We start from the raw sequence: 18,363 nt of genomic DNA, 5'->3' as shown, positions 1-18,363 counted from the left end.
AGAAGGCTCCAGGCTCTTTGCTGTCAGCACAGAGCTGGACATGGGGCTTGAACCTGCTAACTGTGAGATCATGACCTGAGCTTAACCAACTGAGCCACCTAGGTGCTTCCTAAATTTCTCCTCTTGCTAACTATGAGACCTTGATCAAGTTATAGTTATAGTTTGCCTCGGGTATAGGCATATTTTTCTTTCTATAAAAATGGAAGAAATAGTAGTCATAGGTTGACATTGAGAGAAGTAAGAATGATAAGTGCATGCAAAGAATGTGACACATAATAATTGTAGATTGCATTGAAAAGTTATATCCTCCCCATTGTATGTGAGAAATTGGATAGCCACAAATTAGCCTCCCACTTTTCAATGGCTACTGATTCCTAATATACAGGGAACATTTGGATTAAACTTTTAGGGTGAAGGAGGATCCTATCATGTCTGTGCAATATGCTCAATATGCAATATGCAATATGCTCAATGATCTTTTTATAATTACTAATTGAAATTGAAATTTCTTGAGAATTAGAGGTGATCCATGCTTTCTTCATCTAGGCAAAGCTATGTTTTGTTTTCTATGCTATTTGTCAAAAGTAGATATTCTAATCTGTGCTGCATATAAAGAAGTGTTATTAATAATAATACATTTGTTTTCTACTTCTGAATTTCCCCCAGGTTTATAAACCTGAAACTGACAAATTTCCTTGGTATTAAAGCCATATACTTTCTAATACCAATGCTACACTAGATAGCAATTGTGTGGCTAAATTACTAAAATGAATAAATCAATAATGTTCTGATTGCCGGTTTTCTACAGAAGAACTTAATTACCTAGTTATTAACCATTATTGTGGACAAATGAGTATCAATTTTTTATTCTCAACTTTTCTACTACTTCATGAGCTGAAATCAGTTCTTAGAAGTCTTTCAGCATTTTGTACCCTAGTGATGACTTTTATTTTACTCTCCCTAATAGAGAATGTGAAATTAATGGCCTATTGAGGTAAGGGATGTCCTGTATACAATCTCAGTGTTTTAAGACTAGATATGGTTATTAGTTGAGTAATTTATGAATCAACTTAACCTATCCCCTCGTGTTCTTTCATCATTAAATGGCCAAAATTTTGTCAGCTTTTCAAAGATCACTTAGCTTCTTGGTTCCTGATATCCCAGGATAGTAGATTGAGTGACAATGTAAGAAGGAGTCTTGGTTCTAATTCTAAAATGCAATAGTTTGTTTTCTTAGTTACCTGAGTTATTTTTTTAATTTTTTTAATGTTTTATTTATTTCTGGGAGAGAGAGAGAGAGCGAGCAGGGGAGGGTTAGAGACAGAGGGAGATACAGAATCTGAAACAGGCTCCAGGGTCTGAGCTAGCTGTCAGCACAGAGCCCAACAAGGGCTCGAACCCACAAACCGTGAGATCATGACCTGAGTGGAAGTCGGATGCTTAACCAACTGAGCCACCCAGATGCCCCTACCTGAGTTATTTTTTAACTATTGCTCTTGCTGGACACATTCAACGGAATATTTTGTGCACTCTTCATAAAGAGAATGGATTTGACTTAGCTTGAATTTACTCATTGTTAAAATTGTTAACCTTGCTAAGCAACATGTTTTTTTTTTAATTTTCATCAGAGAATTATTTTAAATGAATAATATTTTAAGTAAAAATAGGAAAGACTTAATCCATTAATATTTTTGATGTATATTTTAGAAACTTTTCCAATTGAAGATACACTCTACCTAAAGGGCTCAAGCAATCAGATTCTCAAGGAAAAATAAATTAATCTATGCTGTCTGGAAACTAATTTGGATGAATATGATGGTATTCAAAATAATAGGAATACTAAGAACTACTCTTTGGAATACTAAGGAATTCAAATGTCATAAGCAGAGGCTTAAATAGAGTGTGTAAATCTAGAATATCTACAAGGGAAAAGAATAAAATTTGGCTGATTGTTTAAGATGTAATGACAACAACAAAATTCTTCTGGGCATTATGACCACCAACTTCAGGGCTTCTAATTAGTCTGACAAAGTGACAGTTCCACATTCTAGTTGAACAAATAATGTATCTAATGAAATTCAAAATCCTTATTTTTCTTTGAGCACAATGAGCTACATCATTCACAGCTTTGGGGTATTTCACAATTAACAGAGGATGACTTTAGTCTGTCTGATGTTTCCTGGTTAACAAATTCACTGAAACTGTCTTGCAGAGTAATTTTAAGCAATACTTTAATCTTAAACCACAAAGGGAGGTGGAGTTGGAGGTATATTGCCTTGGACCTATGGATGCTAATGTGAAGTGGAATCCTTTGTTTCTCAAAATGGTCAATAGCAATTAGTATTCAGTGGTGTCTTTTTATTCTGGTGCCCTTGACCCACCTCTGCCACCCCTTTCTATATTACTCCTATTATAAACTGTAACTGGGGATATCCTTGCTTCTTTTCCATTCTAATTAAAGAATTCTTAGCGAACACAGGGACAATTTTTCATTTCACGAAGAACAATTACTAGAGGTAGGTGAGATCTGCCAATTGGGTTTCATGTTAACGTTTGACAAGCATTTGCAGCAATTTTGACTGATGTATTCTCATACCAGTGAAATGTTGGTGAGATTTTGAACTTAGAAAGGTAGACCCAAATGAGTCAGTGGAAGACCAAAGACAAATGTACCACCTTCAGGTTTTATCCAGTCATGTTCTCTAAAATAGTTTATTTTGTCACTAAGCTGAAAGGTAAATGATAGATTTTTTTTTAACAAAAATTTATTTTACACACACACTTTCTTCCTAGTGTATATAAATACCTAGGAGTATTTAGTATTTCTAAATACTCTTCTATACTGGTAATAACCTTGAGAAAATACCATCATTTCTTGCGTTTGGGTCTATAATGCCTATAGCCATTGTTATGCATCTTATTTTTCTCTGGAGACCTTTCTAGGAGCTTTCTGAAACACAGGTGACTTGACAAGTAAGAGAAAAAAAAATTCCTGATAAACAGAGAGATAGACTGAGACAAAAAAGGACAGAAACAGTTTCTCCAAATGTCTACCTCCAAATAAACCTCCTTGAGATTTAAACAGCATAGTTATTAAAACAAACAAACAAACCTTCAAAAATGTTTTACTTCCTTTCAAACTTCCTGGCTCTAATCTTCCTCTGCTCCACAAAGTTATATCCAGACTCAGAGCTGGTTCTTTAGACTCCTGTGAGGCAGACTGGGAAAAGGCAGAGAAAGGAGGCAGCCTCACTCTGCCTCTGAGGAGGGGCAAGATTTTGGCTTGGCCAGGTCACTATAAAAGGCATTATTTATGATAACAGTAAGAAACTTAGGTTTTGGAGACAGTTTGCTGGATTCAAACAGCAGCTCAACTACTTATCTATCTGGCCTTATGTAAGTCACATACTAAACCTACTATGGCTCTGATATTTGAGTCTTTCCAAGAATCACATGTTGAAGCCTAACACCCAATGTGAGGATATTGGGGGGTGGGAGCTTGGAAGTGATTAAGTCATGAGGGTGGAGCCCTCATGAATAGGATTAATACTTTTAAAGAAAAGGCCTTATCTCCTACAACCATGTGAAAACATAACAAGAAGGCCTCATCCATGAATCAAGAAGTGGGCTCTCCCCAGACACTGGATCCACTGGTGCCTTGATCATGGTCTTCCCAGCATCCAGAACTGTGAGAAAGAAATTTCTGTTTATTCTAATGTATCCAGTTTATGATATTTTGTTATAGTAGCCAAACAGACTAAAATGTCTGTCTAAGCCTCCCTTTTCTTGACCCACCCTACTTTATATATAGGACTATTATGTGGATTAAATTTGACAATTTGTATAAAACATTTAGTTCAGTGCATGGTACAAAATTACTCAAAGTTATAAATACTCAATATTTACTTTACTATTTTGGTATATTTATCTTGTATATTATATCTGTATATCTAATGGATATCAACATTATAGCACCTTTTATGAGGCAGTTAACTGAAGTCATTGAAATTGTCAATTTGTTAAAACTACTTAATATAATACAATCAAGACCTTTACCAAAACTTTGAACTTTATTCAACTCTCATTCATACAAAAACATTTTACTGAGCTCTTTCTAGTTGCCAGGCATACTCCTAGTTCCTGGGCTAGAAAGATTGCTAGAACAGATATAGCGCATTTTATCATGAAATTGAAGGCTGTGGCTGCCATTTTTTTGTTGTTTATACTTGCATTTACTGCAAGTTCTGGATGGCCCTTGGGAATCTCCAGGAAACCCTAGAATGAATCAGGGGTACTCAGAGCTTGATTTTACTTTGGGAAAGGGGGAGGTTGCTAATAAACTAGGATGATATGTGTTTGCAAACAATGAGGTAAGGCAACTATGTCAGTGTTATTAAGGTTGACTGTTAGTTTTAAGTACAAAGTAGTATCTTATTTACTTGATGAGCTATTGTGAGGAGTTATCTTTAGAAGTCAGAAAAATTAATTGATTTAAAGCCATTCTCTTATTTTGTAAAACTGCAAATTATTTCATTAAGTAATTAGAATCCATTGTTGACCGAGTTCCTTAAATATTCATTCCCATAAAATGAAAACTTGGGAGAAAAAGATAAACCTGAAAATAATTCTTTAAATATCAAATAGCTTTATAAAGTTGAAAGTTCTTAAAATAACTTAGAAATTTGTCTGTCTATTGATAACTCCTCATATTCCTTTTTTTGGTTGTACCTTAGTTCTCACACATCTCAGAAATAAATCTGCTGCTTGACCACAATAAGCTAACCCCAGCCTGGATTTTGTAGTATAATTTTCTGATCCTTTCTCTTCATTATTAAGCCTTGTTTTCTTGTGTTTTAAGTGTTTTAAAATTACTTGGGGAATTAGGCGGGTGAATAATACTCAAATCTACGAGTATTTTTTTTCCTTTCTTTTTGGGACACTAATGACATGAATGTTTATTCTTGGTTGACCATAAGAATGGTCTATACAAAGTAAATCTAAGGAAACCAAATAGCTGGAAATGCTAGAGATAAACATGTGGGAGTTCATACACATAGATGATATTTGAAGTCCTCTGACATGATAAGCCTATTTATCACTTTCAGAATCCAGTCCAGTCAATTCACCAGTTAGCACAATAGCCCCTTCATTCCTTTTCCCCTTACAAAACTAAACTGAATAATGTCATTTCTCTACTTTAAAAAATGAAAGGAGGATTTTCTCTCTTAGTATAAATTTCAGCCTCCTTACCTGGCCTCCAAGACCCTCCAATAAAGCACGTGCCCCCTTTAATAACCTCCTTTGCGTTTCTCCAACTGATTCTACATCTGTATCACCTTACAGCTGCTGGTCCATACTAGTTCAGCAGAATCTTATTCCTTCAAGTTTAAATACCACTTTCTTAGAGAGGCTTAGCTCTTCTAGCCAGTGTCAAATCAGTCTTCTCTAATAATCTATTGTAGCATGACGTTCTCCTCTTAAGCACTTTGTGCATGTTTAACCACACATGTTTTATATCTTTTCAATGCCAGTCTTCCTCTATTTGACAATATACTCGTACCCATAATGGTGGAGACTATGGCTAGTGTGTTCTCTGACATGTACCCAACACCCAGGACCAGGCTGGGAAGGGGAGAGAAGAGGAAGGGTAGATCAATTTTTCAGGAAATATGAAAATATTAATACAACTTTGTCACAAATTTTAATTCTTCTATACTTCCAATATTTATAGCTTGAAGGCATCATAGTCAACAGGAAGTAGGATGGAGTATTGAATCAAATACAGTGTCCCAGCCTGGCATTGGGTGATCACAAGGAACTGTAAAAGTAATGTAATACCCACACCATTTAATTCATGGTATGATTGTAAAATCAAATGAGAAAATGCAGATGCATTTAAATGTTAATTGTTATTATTATTATGTTTTGAAGTGAAAATTCAAAAGTTTTCTTAATTAGCCAAGATATTATATTTCATAGTATTTTAACATATGGTAATGTATTTAGTATAGTTTTCTTAGCTTTTGAAAATTTCTATGTCACTAGAACATCTTGGTAAGTGCTCCTCTCCTCAAAATTAAATTTTATCTCCACAAAATAAAACAAAATAAACTTTACCTTCAGATCATATGTTTCCAAGCCTAATGTTAATTCCCCTTATGTAGCATAAGGTATGGTTAAAAGCACAACCTCGAATTTGAGCCGTGTCTCTAAACCTACATTTATCTATAAAATGAGGGAAATAATACTAACTACATCAAGAGGATATTTTGAGTATTACAAGATAATGTGTGTAAAAAATTGGTGAATGTTAATTATAGATTATAAATGGAAAATATTTTAAAATACTTTTCCAGTCTTTTTGACTAAAATGTAATGAGATCTTCAGTTTTATGGCTCATCGTTTTGATGAGGTAAAAATCAGTTAGTAAGCTGATCAAAGTTAAGATGCCTGGGCAGCTTAAGCTCTTTAATGGGTATGATCAGAACATGCATTTTCTAAATATTGTGAATGTTTAAAGTGCTTACAAAATAGTGTAGGATCAGATTTAGTTCTTTCAGAAATATGATTGTTGTTGCAAATAGTGTATTGAAAGATATCTCACCACAAAGTCATCAAGGATGGGGAAGAAAATCACAAAGAGAAAACAAATAATACTGTACACTTCTTGTCCTCAAGTAGCTTCCAATCAACCATGAACATAAAAATTTCCCAAACATACTGAATTTCTATCATGTATATAATCTTTCCTGTGGTTGGGGTATAGAGTGATCAGTTGGACTATTTTAGCCACTAGATAGCAATAAACTCAATCAGACTAATAAACTCAGTGACACTTGCTTAAGGAGAGATTTTGAAATAATCTATGAGGGTGTTCATGGTGTGAATGCAGAAAAGTTCAGGATCATAACAATAGCAAACACATATGTAGTATTTACAGTGTCTACCTTATTTTATTATATGAATAATACATTATATCATTTAATCTGCACAATTCAACTCTATGAAGTATACACTATTTTTAACTTTATTTTATTGATGAGAAAACGGAGGCACAGAAAGGTTAAGTTATTTATTCAACAACTAAATAGCAGAATCAGTATTTGAACTCAGGTCTGATGACTCTTTACCAATGCACAGACATCTGTTCTATGATTTAGCTAAAATAAACTCTAAATAAAAACATTTCAAGAAGTTGGTAATAAACATTTAGGTTAAACATTTTTAAAGGGCTAAGTGAACTCAAATAAAAGAGTGGTAATTACCGAAAATATTCAGGACTATATGTAATAAAAAGCTCATCAAAGATTTAAAATAGTTTTAGTTGAGCAAAATACGTAAGCAAGGATTTTGGAAACTAAGAAATACTAACTGGCCAATAAACCCCTTTTAATCATAGTCCATTTTTTGGCTTTAATTATCTAGCCCTTAATACTCCCATGAACTCCAGGCCCTTATAGCCATCTGCTTTCACCTGTTGGTGGGAATGCATACTGGTGCAACCACTATAGAAAACAGAATGGAAGTGCATCAAGAAATTAAAAATAGAAATACCACATGATCTAGCAATTCCACTACTGGCTATTTGCCCACAGAAAATGAAAATGCTAATTCAAAAAGTGATATGCACCCCATTTTACTGCAGAAAGACTTATAATAGCTAAGGTATGGAAACAACCGAAGAGTCCATCTATAGATGGATGAATAAAGAAGATGAATGAAATATTACTTGGCCATGAAAAAGAACAAGACTTTGCCATTTGCAAAACGACATGGATGAACCTAGGGGGTATAATCCTAAGTGAAATAAGTCAGACATATGAAGACAAAAGCCATATTAATTAACACTTAAGTGGATTTTAAGAAACAAACAAACAAATAATAGACTATTAAATATAGAGAACAAACAGAACAAACTGATAGTTGCTAGAAGGCAGGTGGGTCAGGGGATAGGTGAAACAGGTAAAGGAATTAAGAGGTACAAACTTCAAGTTACAAAATAAGTAAGTCATGGAGATGAAAAGTACAACATAGGGAATATAGCCGATAATATTGTAGTAATGTCACTTGGTGACAAATAATGACTATACTTATGGTGAACACTGAGTAATATACAGAATTATTAATCATTGTGTTGTACACTTGAGACTAATATAACACTGTTATATATATGATACAATCAATATATATAAGTATTTCAAATCAGGTTCTTGATCCATCAATATCAGCTTTGTTAAGTTAATATTCCATATCTATAAAAATATCACCTGCATTGGGGCGCCTGGGTGGCTTAGTCGGTTAAGCGTCCGACTTTCACTTAAGTCATGATCTCGGGGTTTGTGGGTTCGAGCCCCGCGTCGGGCTCTGTGCAGACTGCCAGCTCAGAGTCTGGAGCCTGTTTCAGTCTGTGACTCCCTCTCTCTCTGACCCTCCCCTGCTCACGCTGTCTCTCTCTCTCTCTCTCCTAGAAATAAATAAAAAAAATATTAAAAAAAAATATCACCTGCAATTATTTCGTAAAGTCATGTTACCAAAACATACATATAGTCAATGGCATAGGATTTTCACCAAATATTGTAAAGGAAACAAAGTTTACAAAATAATTTATTTGACATATTTAGCTTAATCATTTAAAAATATTATGTATAGATATACTTGTATAAAAGAAAGATGAGAGCTAATCTATAATAGTGTAAGAACGGATATCTCTTGATAATGTAATTATAGATAATTGTTTTCTTCATTTGGTATTTTTCAAATTTTCTATCATCAACATGTATTATTTTTATAGGTAGAAAATAAAAAAGGGACCGTGTTAAGTCTATAAAACTGATGTTTAGCATTTGTTTAACGTTTCTTTGATAAGCAATACTAAATTCTCAAAATTTCATCAGTGCTCTAGGTTACATAAGACATGAAAAATAAGATCTCTGCTTTTAAGTAATTTATATTACCATTGCTTTGATGTTATGGGGAAAAGCCATGGTTAGACTTGAATTTAAGATTCAGTTCATGTTGAGAGATTAATTACAGTCTTGGAAACAACAGATGTGTGAAGCCGTGGGTTGCCATTTTGTTAGTCATATACTTCAGATTGGTTGTTTGACCTTTCTGATCTCAGTTTGCACATCTGTGAGATGGGGCATTAAGACAAATAAGTGATAAAAATGAATGCATTATAAAGTAGTATTTCAGCTCTCACTTGATATTGCTGCCATGTTATTACTCTTTAAGCAATGAATTTTTATGTTAAAAAATTATTCATTTTCAAGTAATTGAGTTTTTATTTACAAGTGGAAAATGTGGGGTGGATACTAACAATTATTGGGTCATAGGGGACATATATTTTTCTGCAATATCACCCTTTACCAACAAGTCCATATATCGATCCATTCATCGATCCATCCACTCATCCGTTTTTATAGGCCATCTTCTGTAAAGGAAACACTGTGCTGGGCAGTACAGTATCCCCTTAAATACTTTGTTTTTTTAATAACATTCCTCTCAGATTCCCTGTATTGGAAAATGATTGATCTTGCATTTTTATCTACCCATTAGATCATTTTGAATCAACTATACGGCCAGTCTGAATAGCACTGATGAACTCCAGTATTAAGCAGGCCAGAATTAAGATTCTTACTGAGTTCTTAGCAACATCCCTCGAGGAAAGGAAAGTTGGGAGCTTCCGTGGGATCTACTTTGGTCAGAATGCACACAGTGTTTAGTTTAGGAAGAAGCCTTCATATTTTTGAAGATATGTTATCAAATTAGAACACTTCCAAGTCGGGTACCATGGCTAGATAATGGTTCAGGAATCCTGGAAACTGGTTGGAGGAGGAAGCAGTGTTTAACCTGGAATGGGGAACTTCAGTGGAGGAGAAGATAACCACTTAAACATGCCTGAAGTTCTGTCCCAGGATGTTGGTAGAGGCTTGTTCTCAGGCATTAGTACGACCAAGACAATGTCCTAAAGAGTACAGTGTTAGCATGACCAGCTGTATGCACCCATTGCCCATGATAGTTCCAATTTATATTGGCTGCAGCTTAATTAAGCCCTGTTCATTATTTAGAGAATACTGTTTCACTCTCAGAGGTCCTGATGTGGACCAAAGATTATATTCACCCTGAGTGTTGTAGAAGTAATATAATTTTTTAGTTCTGTATCAGAAGGAGCGTATCAGCAATAAGAAATATCCAATAATGTCATGAGGTGACTTGCCAAAAAACTATTTTCCCATTCCTGGTAATGAACACACAGATGTCTGAAGGTCACCTGTCTGGAAAATTTAAGGCAAAAATCCTGTATTTGGTGGTGGTCTTTAAGCTACGTGCACACCCAAATTTAAAATGCTCTTGTTTTATTTTTAGCATTCTACAGTCAAAAGTAAATTCCATGGAATACCTATTGATAACACTTAATTTTTCTAATATATGTTTTCTTACTAACATGAAGACTCCATTTGGTATTTCACTGAATTTCTGTGAGCTTTGACAAATTTCTGAGAACTGATGAATTCACATAAGTAAATCTGTGTCAGGTTTCTTGTGGGTGGTGAACAAGACCAAGAAAGAGCTGTTTAAGGGTATGACTTGGACAAAAAACAAACCCAATCTTTACTGAAATGAATGTGTTTACTATTGTAAATGGTTTTCTTTTATGCTTATTTAAAAACTTTAATATTTATAATCTAGTATCAATCACCTACTGGAATGTGCTGTTTTGTGGTATAGAATTCAGAGCACTAAGTCTTCATCCTGCCAGTAACCACTTTTTTTTTTTTTGAGATAAAAGATGTAACCTCTCTGAGTTTCAGATTCTTTATCTGTACTACAAAGAGATAACACTCCAGTTCTGTAGTGTAATTCTTAGGATTAGAAATAATTATGTTTAAAAAACCCTGGCACGAAGTATGTGTTCCAAAAGTTAGATGTTATGAGAAACTGTTTTGCAAACATTAAATCTATTTTAACCTACTTGCCACTATTTAATGCTGCTCTATTTGTACATCCTTGTGCTCAAGGTTGACTGTCCATTTGTTAGCACATCTGCATATTCCTCATAATTAATATCTTTTTTAATGACATATGGTTTAGTGACTGGAAATTGAGTCTTGCCTTCTGTTTTCAATTTGTTCATGACTCAACGACTCAATGTATGTGTCTGAACTTTAATTTTCCATTCTGGAAACTAGAATTTAAAAGCCTTGCTCATGTATAGCTATTTCAGAAAGTGGGAGGAAGTGTGTAATCCAAGGATTTTGAATGCGTGCCAGGCTATTCGGTGGTGCAGCCAGGATGCATGTAGATAAAAAGCACATGATTTCTCTTCTGTTATGTTAACAGGGGAACATGAATGCGGATGCCAACAATCTAACCTCTGAAGTGTGGTGGGAGGGTAGTATGAGCAAGGCTGCAGCCAGATCCCAAGTGTAGCCAGGAAGAAGTGTCATGTCGGCTCGGAATGAGTATGGGCAGAGTTGATGAAGTCCTAGGCCCTAGAATCAGGCTGAGAACACGATTGCCCCACTTGCACAATCTCACAGTGCTCCCATGGCAATGCCCTTTCAAGACCTGCTCCTCTGACAGGCAAGGTCGAGTGCACATTTGGATGTGAGTTTCTGACTTCTGAAACCCCGGAAGCACTAATACCTCTTCTATGCTATGTACACATTCTGTGTTATAGTATTTGAATCATGTCTATCTCTCTACTAAATATAAAGTAGATGGCCTAAACCCCCTTTTCTATGTGCCCTTCCCCCCCACCAGCAAAGAATCTTGCACAGAGTGGCATTTGGTATGTATTTTTAATGTTTATTTATTTATTTTGAGAGACACAGAGACAGCAATCAGGAGAGGGGCAGACAGAGACAAGAGAGGGAGAGAGACAATCCCAAGCAAGCTCCACACTGTCAGTGTAGAGCCTGGCATGGGGTTTGATCTCACAAACCATGAGATTATGACCTGACCCAAAACCAAGAGTTGGACACTTAACCAACTGAACCGCCCAGGCGTCCCTGATATATTTTATTATAGATTTGAGTTTAATAAAAAGACATCATAGGTTTCTTTTATATCTTAATGCAGTATTTTATTCCGGTGTTTTAAATGCACACACATATACACAAAAACACACTGTAACAAATTGGAAACTGTCCTGAGAAATTGCGTTGAATTCATTTTCTCCCCAAAAGTTTCCTCTTCTGACCATTGCAAACTTGGCAGTCACCAGTCACATGGAAAAAAGAAAAAAGCCTCTGTTTTTGCTTTTTAGAGCTCCCCTCAGAGATCCATAAATTTGTAAGGAGCAAAAGTTTAGGACATTCTGTTTGTTTTGGGGTTGTTTTAGACAGAGAAGAATCTACAAGTGCACATCATTTAAAAGTTGAATAAAATCATTCATTTAAGAGATTATAGCATCTAGACTAGTCCAACCTGTGACTGAATTTATGGCTTAATGTGTCATATTCCTTTTGCCTTCCAAAAAAGGTTAAATTTGAAATTTTATTAAAAACTCCCTTCCTTTGAATTTATAGATTGGGGTAGCTGTTTTATCCACTTGCCGTGTAGAATTAGTATTTACTGGACAAGATGTGTTGATTCAGGAGGTTGTCTGTGGAGTGCTTGCCCCGTGAGGGTCATATTAAACTCCAGAGAAGCTTTTTGAGCAACATAGCATCTTGGAGACAATATATCAAGCTGATAGATACAGGGCTCTTCTGTTAAGAAACCAGAGGTGGAATTATGGCTGTAGCTCCCAGTTATTGCTTTGGTGCTAAGGAGCCTCCACGGAATAGGTCTAGGATAAAAGGGGTTAACCAGAGGGGAAGGAAAGGTTTCCAGAATTCAGTGTTTCCAGAAGCAGGCAATGGAATAGCTGCATGTAAATAATTTAAGATGATCACTCTGTTTGGAAATATTTTGCAATATTTTTATATAGGCAGAGTATGACCAATATAATGGGGTACTTTTTTTTGTTGTTATCACTCAGAAAAGAACCCAAGATACTATATTCTTATTGTGGAACCTACTTTAAGACGCTCCACCCTTCTTTCTTAGCAGCATGGTAATGCAGTTGTTAACACATGAATGGATTTTTTGTGTGTATTTTGAAAACTGTAATGTTTTCATCTCCATGACTTATCTGAACTGATTTTTCCCCAAATTCGGAGTGTTGATGACATTACATTCCTTGACACAGAAAAACTCGAAAAGAAAACAGTCAAATGAGGGGCATGACTATATGCGCTACATTATACACAGTTTTGTACTTTACCTATTGCCCGTGCTTTTTCAATATATGTTCATTTAATGTGAATCAGTTAACAAACACATAGCAAATAAGAAATCATCATTGTTAAAACTATTTGTCTTCAAAGATAAATTATTAGGTAGCAAGTCTTACTAGCAACGGATAAGGGGAGAAGGGGCCCTGGACAGTGCTCCTACTTCGTTTCCTAGGCTACTGACTGAGGGAGCAATTTCATCTTTCTGTTTTGTTTTTTGGTTTGTTTTTTATTGGTTTATATTGTTTATTATTGTTTTTTGGTTTTCATTTTTAGTATTTATTTTGTTTACTTTATGAGAGAGAGAGGAAGCAGGAGCGGGAGAGAGAGAGAGAGGGAATTCTAACCAGGTTCTGCACTATGAGCACAGAGCCCTACGTAGGGCATGATCTCACAAACCCACGAGATCATGACCGGAGAGCCAAAACTAAGGGTCAGATGCTCAACTAACAGCCATCCAGGCACACCTCATTTCATCTCTTTTAAGGCATCTTTCACACATTAGCACTGAGCTGATTCCTTTGCTTTAATTTTGCTGAGAAACAAAATATTTACTGACTGAGAAAATGGAGAACATCAGAAGAGATCCTTGGTGTTTTTCCATCAATAAATCTACCTCTGTCTCTGCACTGCCCATCCTGCAGTCATTTCTGCACAATGGGTATACCGTTCTTGCTGTATTCAACAGCCACTGCGCCCTTTCTTATCTCTCTGTCTCTTCCACAACAAGGAATTCCATCTGGCAATTACTCTTCCTTCTGCTACATCATTTCCCCAAATCTCTCCTGGATCTTTCTAATAGGCATGCACAGAGTTATAACATCTCCCAGTTTTTAGAACACTTCCTTGATTACATAAGCTTCTCTAACTGCTGCCCTATTTTCTACTCCCCTTTAGAACAAAATCCCTCAAGAGTTGCCTGTGCTATTTCTTCATTCCCTGCCCTCTCATTCTCTCCTCAACCATCTCCAGTCCCTCTGCTGGGCCCGCCAGTGCACCACACCTATTCTTGGCAAGGTCACAAACACCTCCAGGGGGCCAAGTGCAAAATATAATTCTTGGTCTCACGCCTTAAACTCTCAGCGTGTTTGGCAGAGTTGATCAGTCCTTTCTTTTGGATACGGTTTCTTTACTTGACTTGCAGGCTACAACTTCTCTAAGTTGTCCTCCCTCACTGACCATTCCTTTATGCCTCCTTTCTGGTAGATGCTCCCTCCTGACCTCAGAATGTTGGTGGACCTCATGGCTCAGCTCTCAGACCTCTTCTTCACTCATTCTACCAGTCCCCTCCTAGGTTATTTCATCAAATCTCAGCTGTTACATACCACACACCTTCATCCACAACTCTTACCCAGACTCATACCTCCCATTTCTTCTTTGATTCCCCTCTAGAGAGGTGTGTATGCCTCTCCCATGTAACATGGACAAAACAGAACTGATCCCCCCCATAACTGATTTCTCCCCTCGGCGTTCCTCAGCTCAGTAATGGCACCACCATTCACCCAGGCAGTTAGGCTGAACACGCTGACATCAACTTTCACTCCCTTACTTTCTTTTAGCAAAATACCCTCCACACTCACTTGGTCAGCCGAATATATCACCACCTCTGCTGCTGTCACTGGAATCCATGCTATTGTCATCTTTTAGCTGGAATGCTGTAATAGGTGATTCCCCTGTCTACCCTCACCCCCCTCCTCCATTAGCATAGAGTTGTCTTTATAAGGTCCAAATTATGCCATGTCCTTTATTAAAACCCTCTCCTATGGCCTACAAATACATTTCAAATGAAACTCAAAGTCCTTAGTATGATTTCCAAGCCCTAGAACTAGAAGGGTTCTGGAGGGATCTAGACCCTGCCTGTCCCTCCAACTTCTTTTCCTTTCCCTCTCTTCAGCTATTTTTGGCCACTTTGGCATCTCCATATCCCTTAAACACAATTAGTACTTTCCCTTTCTCACTGCCCTTGCGGTTACTGCCCTCTCTGGCTGGATTTCTCTTCCTCCAGACATTCTCATGGTCATTAAGCTCTCTGCTCAAATGTCACCTAATGACATGTTCTTCCTATGGCTTTCCTGTCCAATCTGAATTGTTACTTAATAATAAAATTGCACACTCCTTTTCATTTTGTCTTTCCTTACCCTGCTTTAATTTTCTCTTAAGCTTATCTGTCCAGTATGATCTTAGGTACCTGTTTGCTTAAGGCTTGCTCCCTCTGTTTACATATAAGTTCCATAGGGTCAAGGGCCATGTCTGTTTTACTCAATGCTATTCTCCCTCCATACAAAGAATACTTTGCACAGAGTAGTGGCTCAATAAATGCTCATTGAATAAATTAGTGGATTATCGATGAACTTGAAACCCTTACAACAGATTGATGAAACATGTCATGTAATTCGTCCATTCTCATCACCGGCCATTCATTAGCTTCCTAGTTCACAGGCAGGTTCTCCTGAGAGGGGAAGTATGTAAAATTCACACACTACATAAGATTATGTTGAAAATCAACCCTGCTAGTTATTTTCATTATTTTAATCCCTTCTCCAACCTCACCAATGGCTTTTAGTAATCTTTGGCAATTAGAAAATTACATTACAGAGTACTGAGAAGCTCAGTTGGTTAAATGTCCAGCTCTTGATCTTAGGTCATGATCTCACAGTTCATGGGTTCGAGCCCCGCATCAGGCTCTGAGCTGATGGCGCAGAGCCTGTTTGGGATTCTGTCTCTCCTTCTTTCTGCCCCTCCACTGCTCGTGCCTGTGCTCTCTCTTGCTCTCTCTCCCTCAAAAATAAATAAATAAACTTAAAAAGGAAGCTTATATTACAATAATTAGGATGTTCCTAAAAACTTAAATTATAGTAGCACTTAAATTATGCTAAGGAGAGTTCAGATCAGTCCAATATCATCATCATCATCACAAAAACGATATCTTACTAATAATTACCAGGATCCAAAACAAGGTGCTTTATTTACATCATCTCAGATCTTCCCAGCAATCTTGCAAAGGAAAACTATCCCCATCCTAAAGGTAAGAAACATACACTGAGAGCCATTAGGTGATTCTTGATTCTTCTAAAGTCACAGAGCTTTGCCTAATTTGCTTTTGAGTTTCTGACTAGCTTTGGAAGAATTTTTTATATGATAGGTTCATTCAGGTTCTACCTGCTGGAAAAATTAATTTAATAACCAAACTCATCTTGTCATTTTTTTAAGTCGAATGGGCTTAGTTTCCTTCATTTCTGTTAGACCTCGTAGAACTATTCAAATAGAGTTCCCTGATAGATTATATCAAGCAGACAGGCTGGATTCGGGACAAATTTTCCAGAGTTCAACTAGACTAGAAAAAGCAACATGTACGCTTCAGCTTGTAACATATTTGAATAAGGGCAACTGACATGAGGAAGGAACTTTAGTTCTAATGTTTTTATAGGTGAGAATTACATCTGCAATGTGCTATTTTCAGCCAATCATGTGTATTTAATATTGTAGAAAAATACAATTTTAATAGTTAATCCTCAAAAAAAAAAAAAAGCCAGTTGTGTTCATGAGTAGAAGCTTGACTGAGTGGCAATGGGTGGGAGGAAGAAAAGATCTAGACTCCATCACTGTTTGATTGTTTGATCGCTGAGCAAAGAGTTAAACTAAAAAGGTACTTTAATATTTGGTTCACTAAGTTCCCTACATGTTTTCAATTAGATGAACAGAAGTACAGGTGGGGATGTGCTGCGTGTTCATTTGTCTTGCTGTTCGGGGGCTGGCTTTTAAGATTGAAATACTAACGTAATTGTGTTGAAATGAACAATAAGGAAGTACAGTAGTTCAGGAATGAAAATGTTAAATTAAATGGACCATGTTTAACATTGTTGTTGATCCTGAGGAATAGTTTTTCCAGTATATGGAGCATTTCGATTCCATCCAACATATGTTCTCCACAGTTTTCTCTGCTCTAATTCATCTGTGTTTTTCGACAGCTCCAGATGGCGTGTTGCCTCCGAGGCTTTCATCTGCCACTCCAACCAGTCTTCAGGTTGTCTGGTCTACACCAGCTCGTAACAATGCTCCCGGCTCTCCCAGATACCAACTCCAGATGAGGCCTGGCCACGCCACGCACGGATTTCTAGAGTGAGCATCCTACTTTGTGTATCCTCCTGAGTGTCACCTGGATGATACACTGTGGACATAAGTTATCATAATTTTTGAATGGGTCAGTTCTCACTTGCAACAAATAAAGGCCACTTTTTAAAAGTTCAAATAAAAGACAAGCAATTCCCTAGGAGATACTTATTTGCTTAGCAAAAATATCTATTTTTCATTTAGATAGCATTAATATAGGATTTCTTCGCCTTTAACTTTTCATGGGCATAGGTATCGCATAAGGCAGGCATACACCTGACCTAAAAAAAGAAATGCTATCTGAAATGTAGCTACAAAATTATAATACTTAGTCTCCAAGTTCCATGTGGCAATCAGCCTCAATAGTAGACTAGAATTTTCTCAATACTACTAGAATTTACCTCTCATATACATGCAATATTTCAAGCCCTCAGCCAAATGGCTCCTTATTTTAAGAGATCTCAGGCGACAACAGAAAATTGCAGTACTTAACTGTAAGTTGACATTCTCTGAAAATTCCTTGCAGTAATATTTTACTTGTTTTTATTTCTTTGAATGTCTAACGCTTCCTAATTAACACCTCTTTCCTATGTAGGTTATTTTCCAGTCCTTCTGCATCGTTAAGCTATGAAGTGAGAGATCTCCAACCGTACACGGAATATGAGTTTCGCTTGGTTGCCTCCAATGGATTTGGCAGTGCACATAGTTCCTGGATTCTGTTCGTGACCACAGAGGACAGTAAGTGGTTGAACAACACGCAGCCAAATGTTGTCTACATTAGAGACTATTAAATGTCTTCAATTTTTCCAAAACAGAGAAATAAGCCTCCCCTGTTTTCTTGACATTAAGTGACACTAATCTTTTCTAGGGCAAGGATAGTCAGACTCTCCAGAAAGAAAAAAAATGGGTGCTTGGGGGATTTTGAGGGTGAGGCCTTCAGAAGAAAAATTACTCCAGGAAGAAGGAATT

General features: G+C 36.5%; 1 protein-coding gene across 1 annotated transcript in view; it reads left to right on the top strand.

Moving 5' to 3' along the window:
* USH2A (usherin) overlaps positions 1–18,363 on the top strand; it is a 717,315-nt gene that overhangs the window by 431,667 nt on the left and 267,285 nt on the right. Inside the window, exons 38-39 of the mRNA XM_077759473.1 lie at positions 17,253–17,403; positions 17,990–18,132. Coding sequence (XP_077615599.1) covers positions 17,253–17,403; positions 17,990–18,132 — 294 coding nt within the window. The remainder of the gene's footprint in view (positions 1–17,252; positions 17,404–17,989; positions 18,133–18,363) is intronic.

This window comes from Crocuta crocuta, unplaced genomic scaffold (genome assembly GCF_008692635.1).
Source record: "Crocuta crocuta isolate KB4526 unplaced genomic scaffold, BGI_CrCroc_1.0 scaffold556, whole genome shotgun sequence".
In the NCBI taxonomy this organism is placed as follows: Eukaryota; Metazoa; Chordata; class Mammalia; order Carnivora; family Hyaenidae; genus Crocuta; species Crocuta crocuta.
The sequence above is the reverse complement of the archived record's forward strand: the minus strand, read 5'-3'. Positions and strand labels throughout refer to the sequence as shown.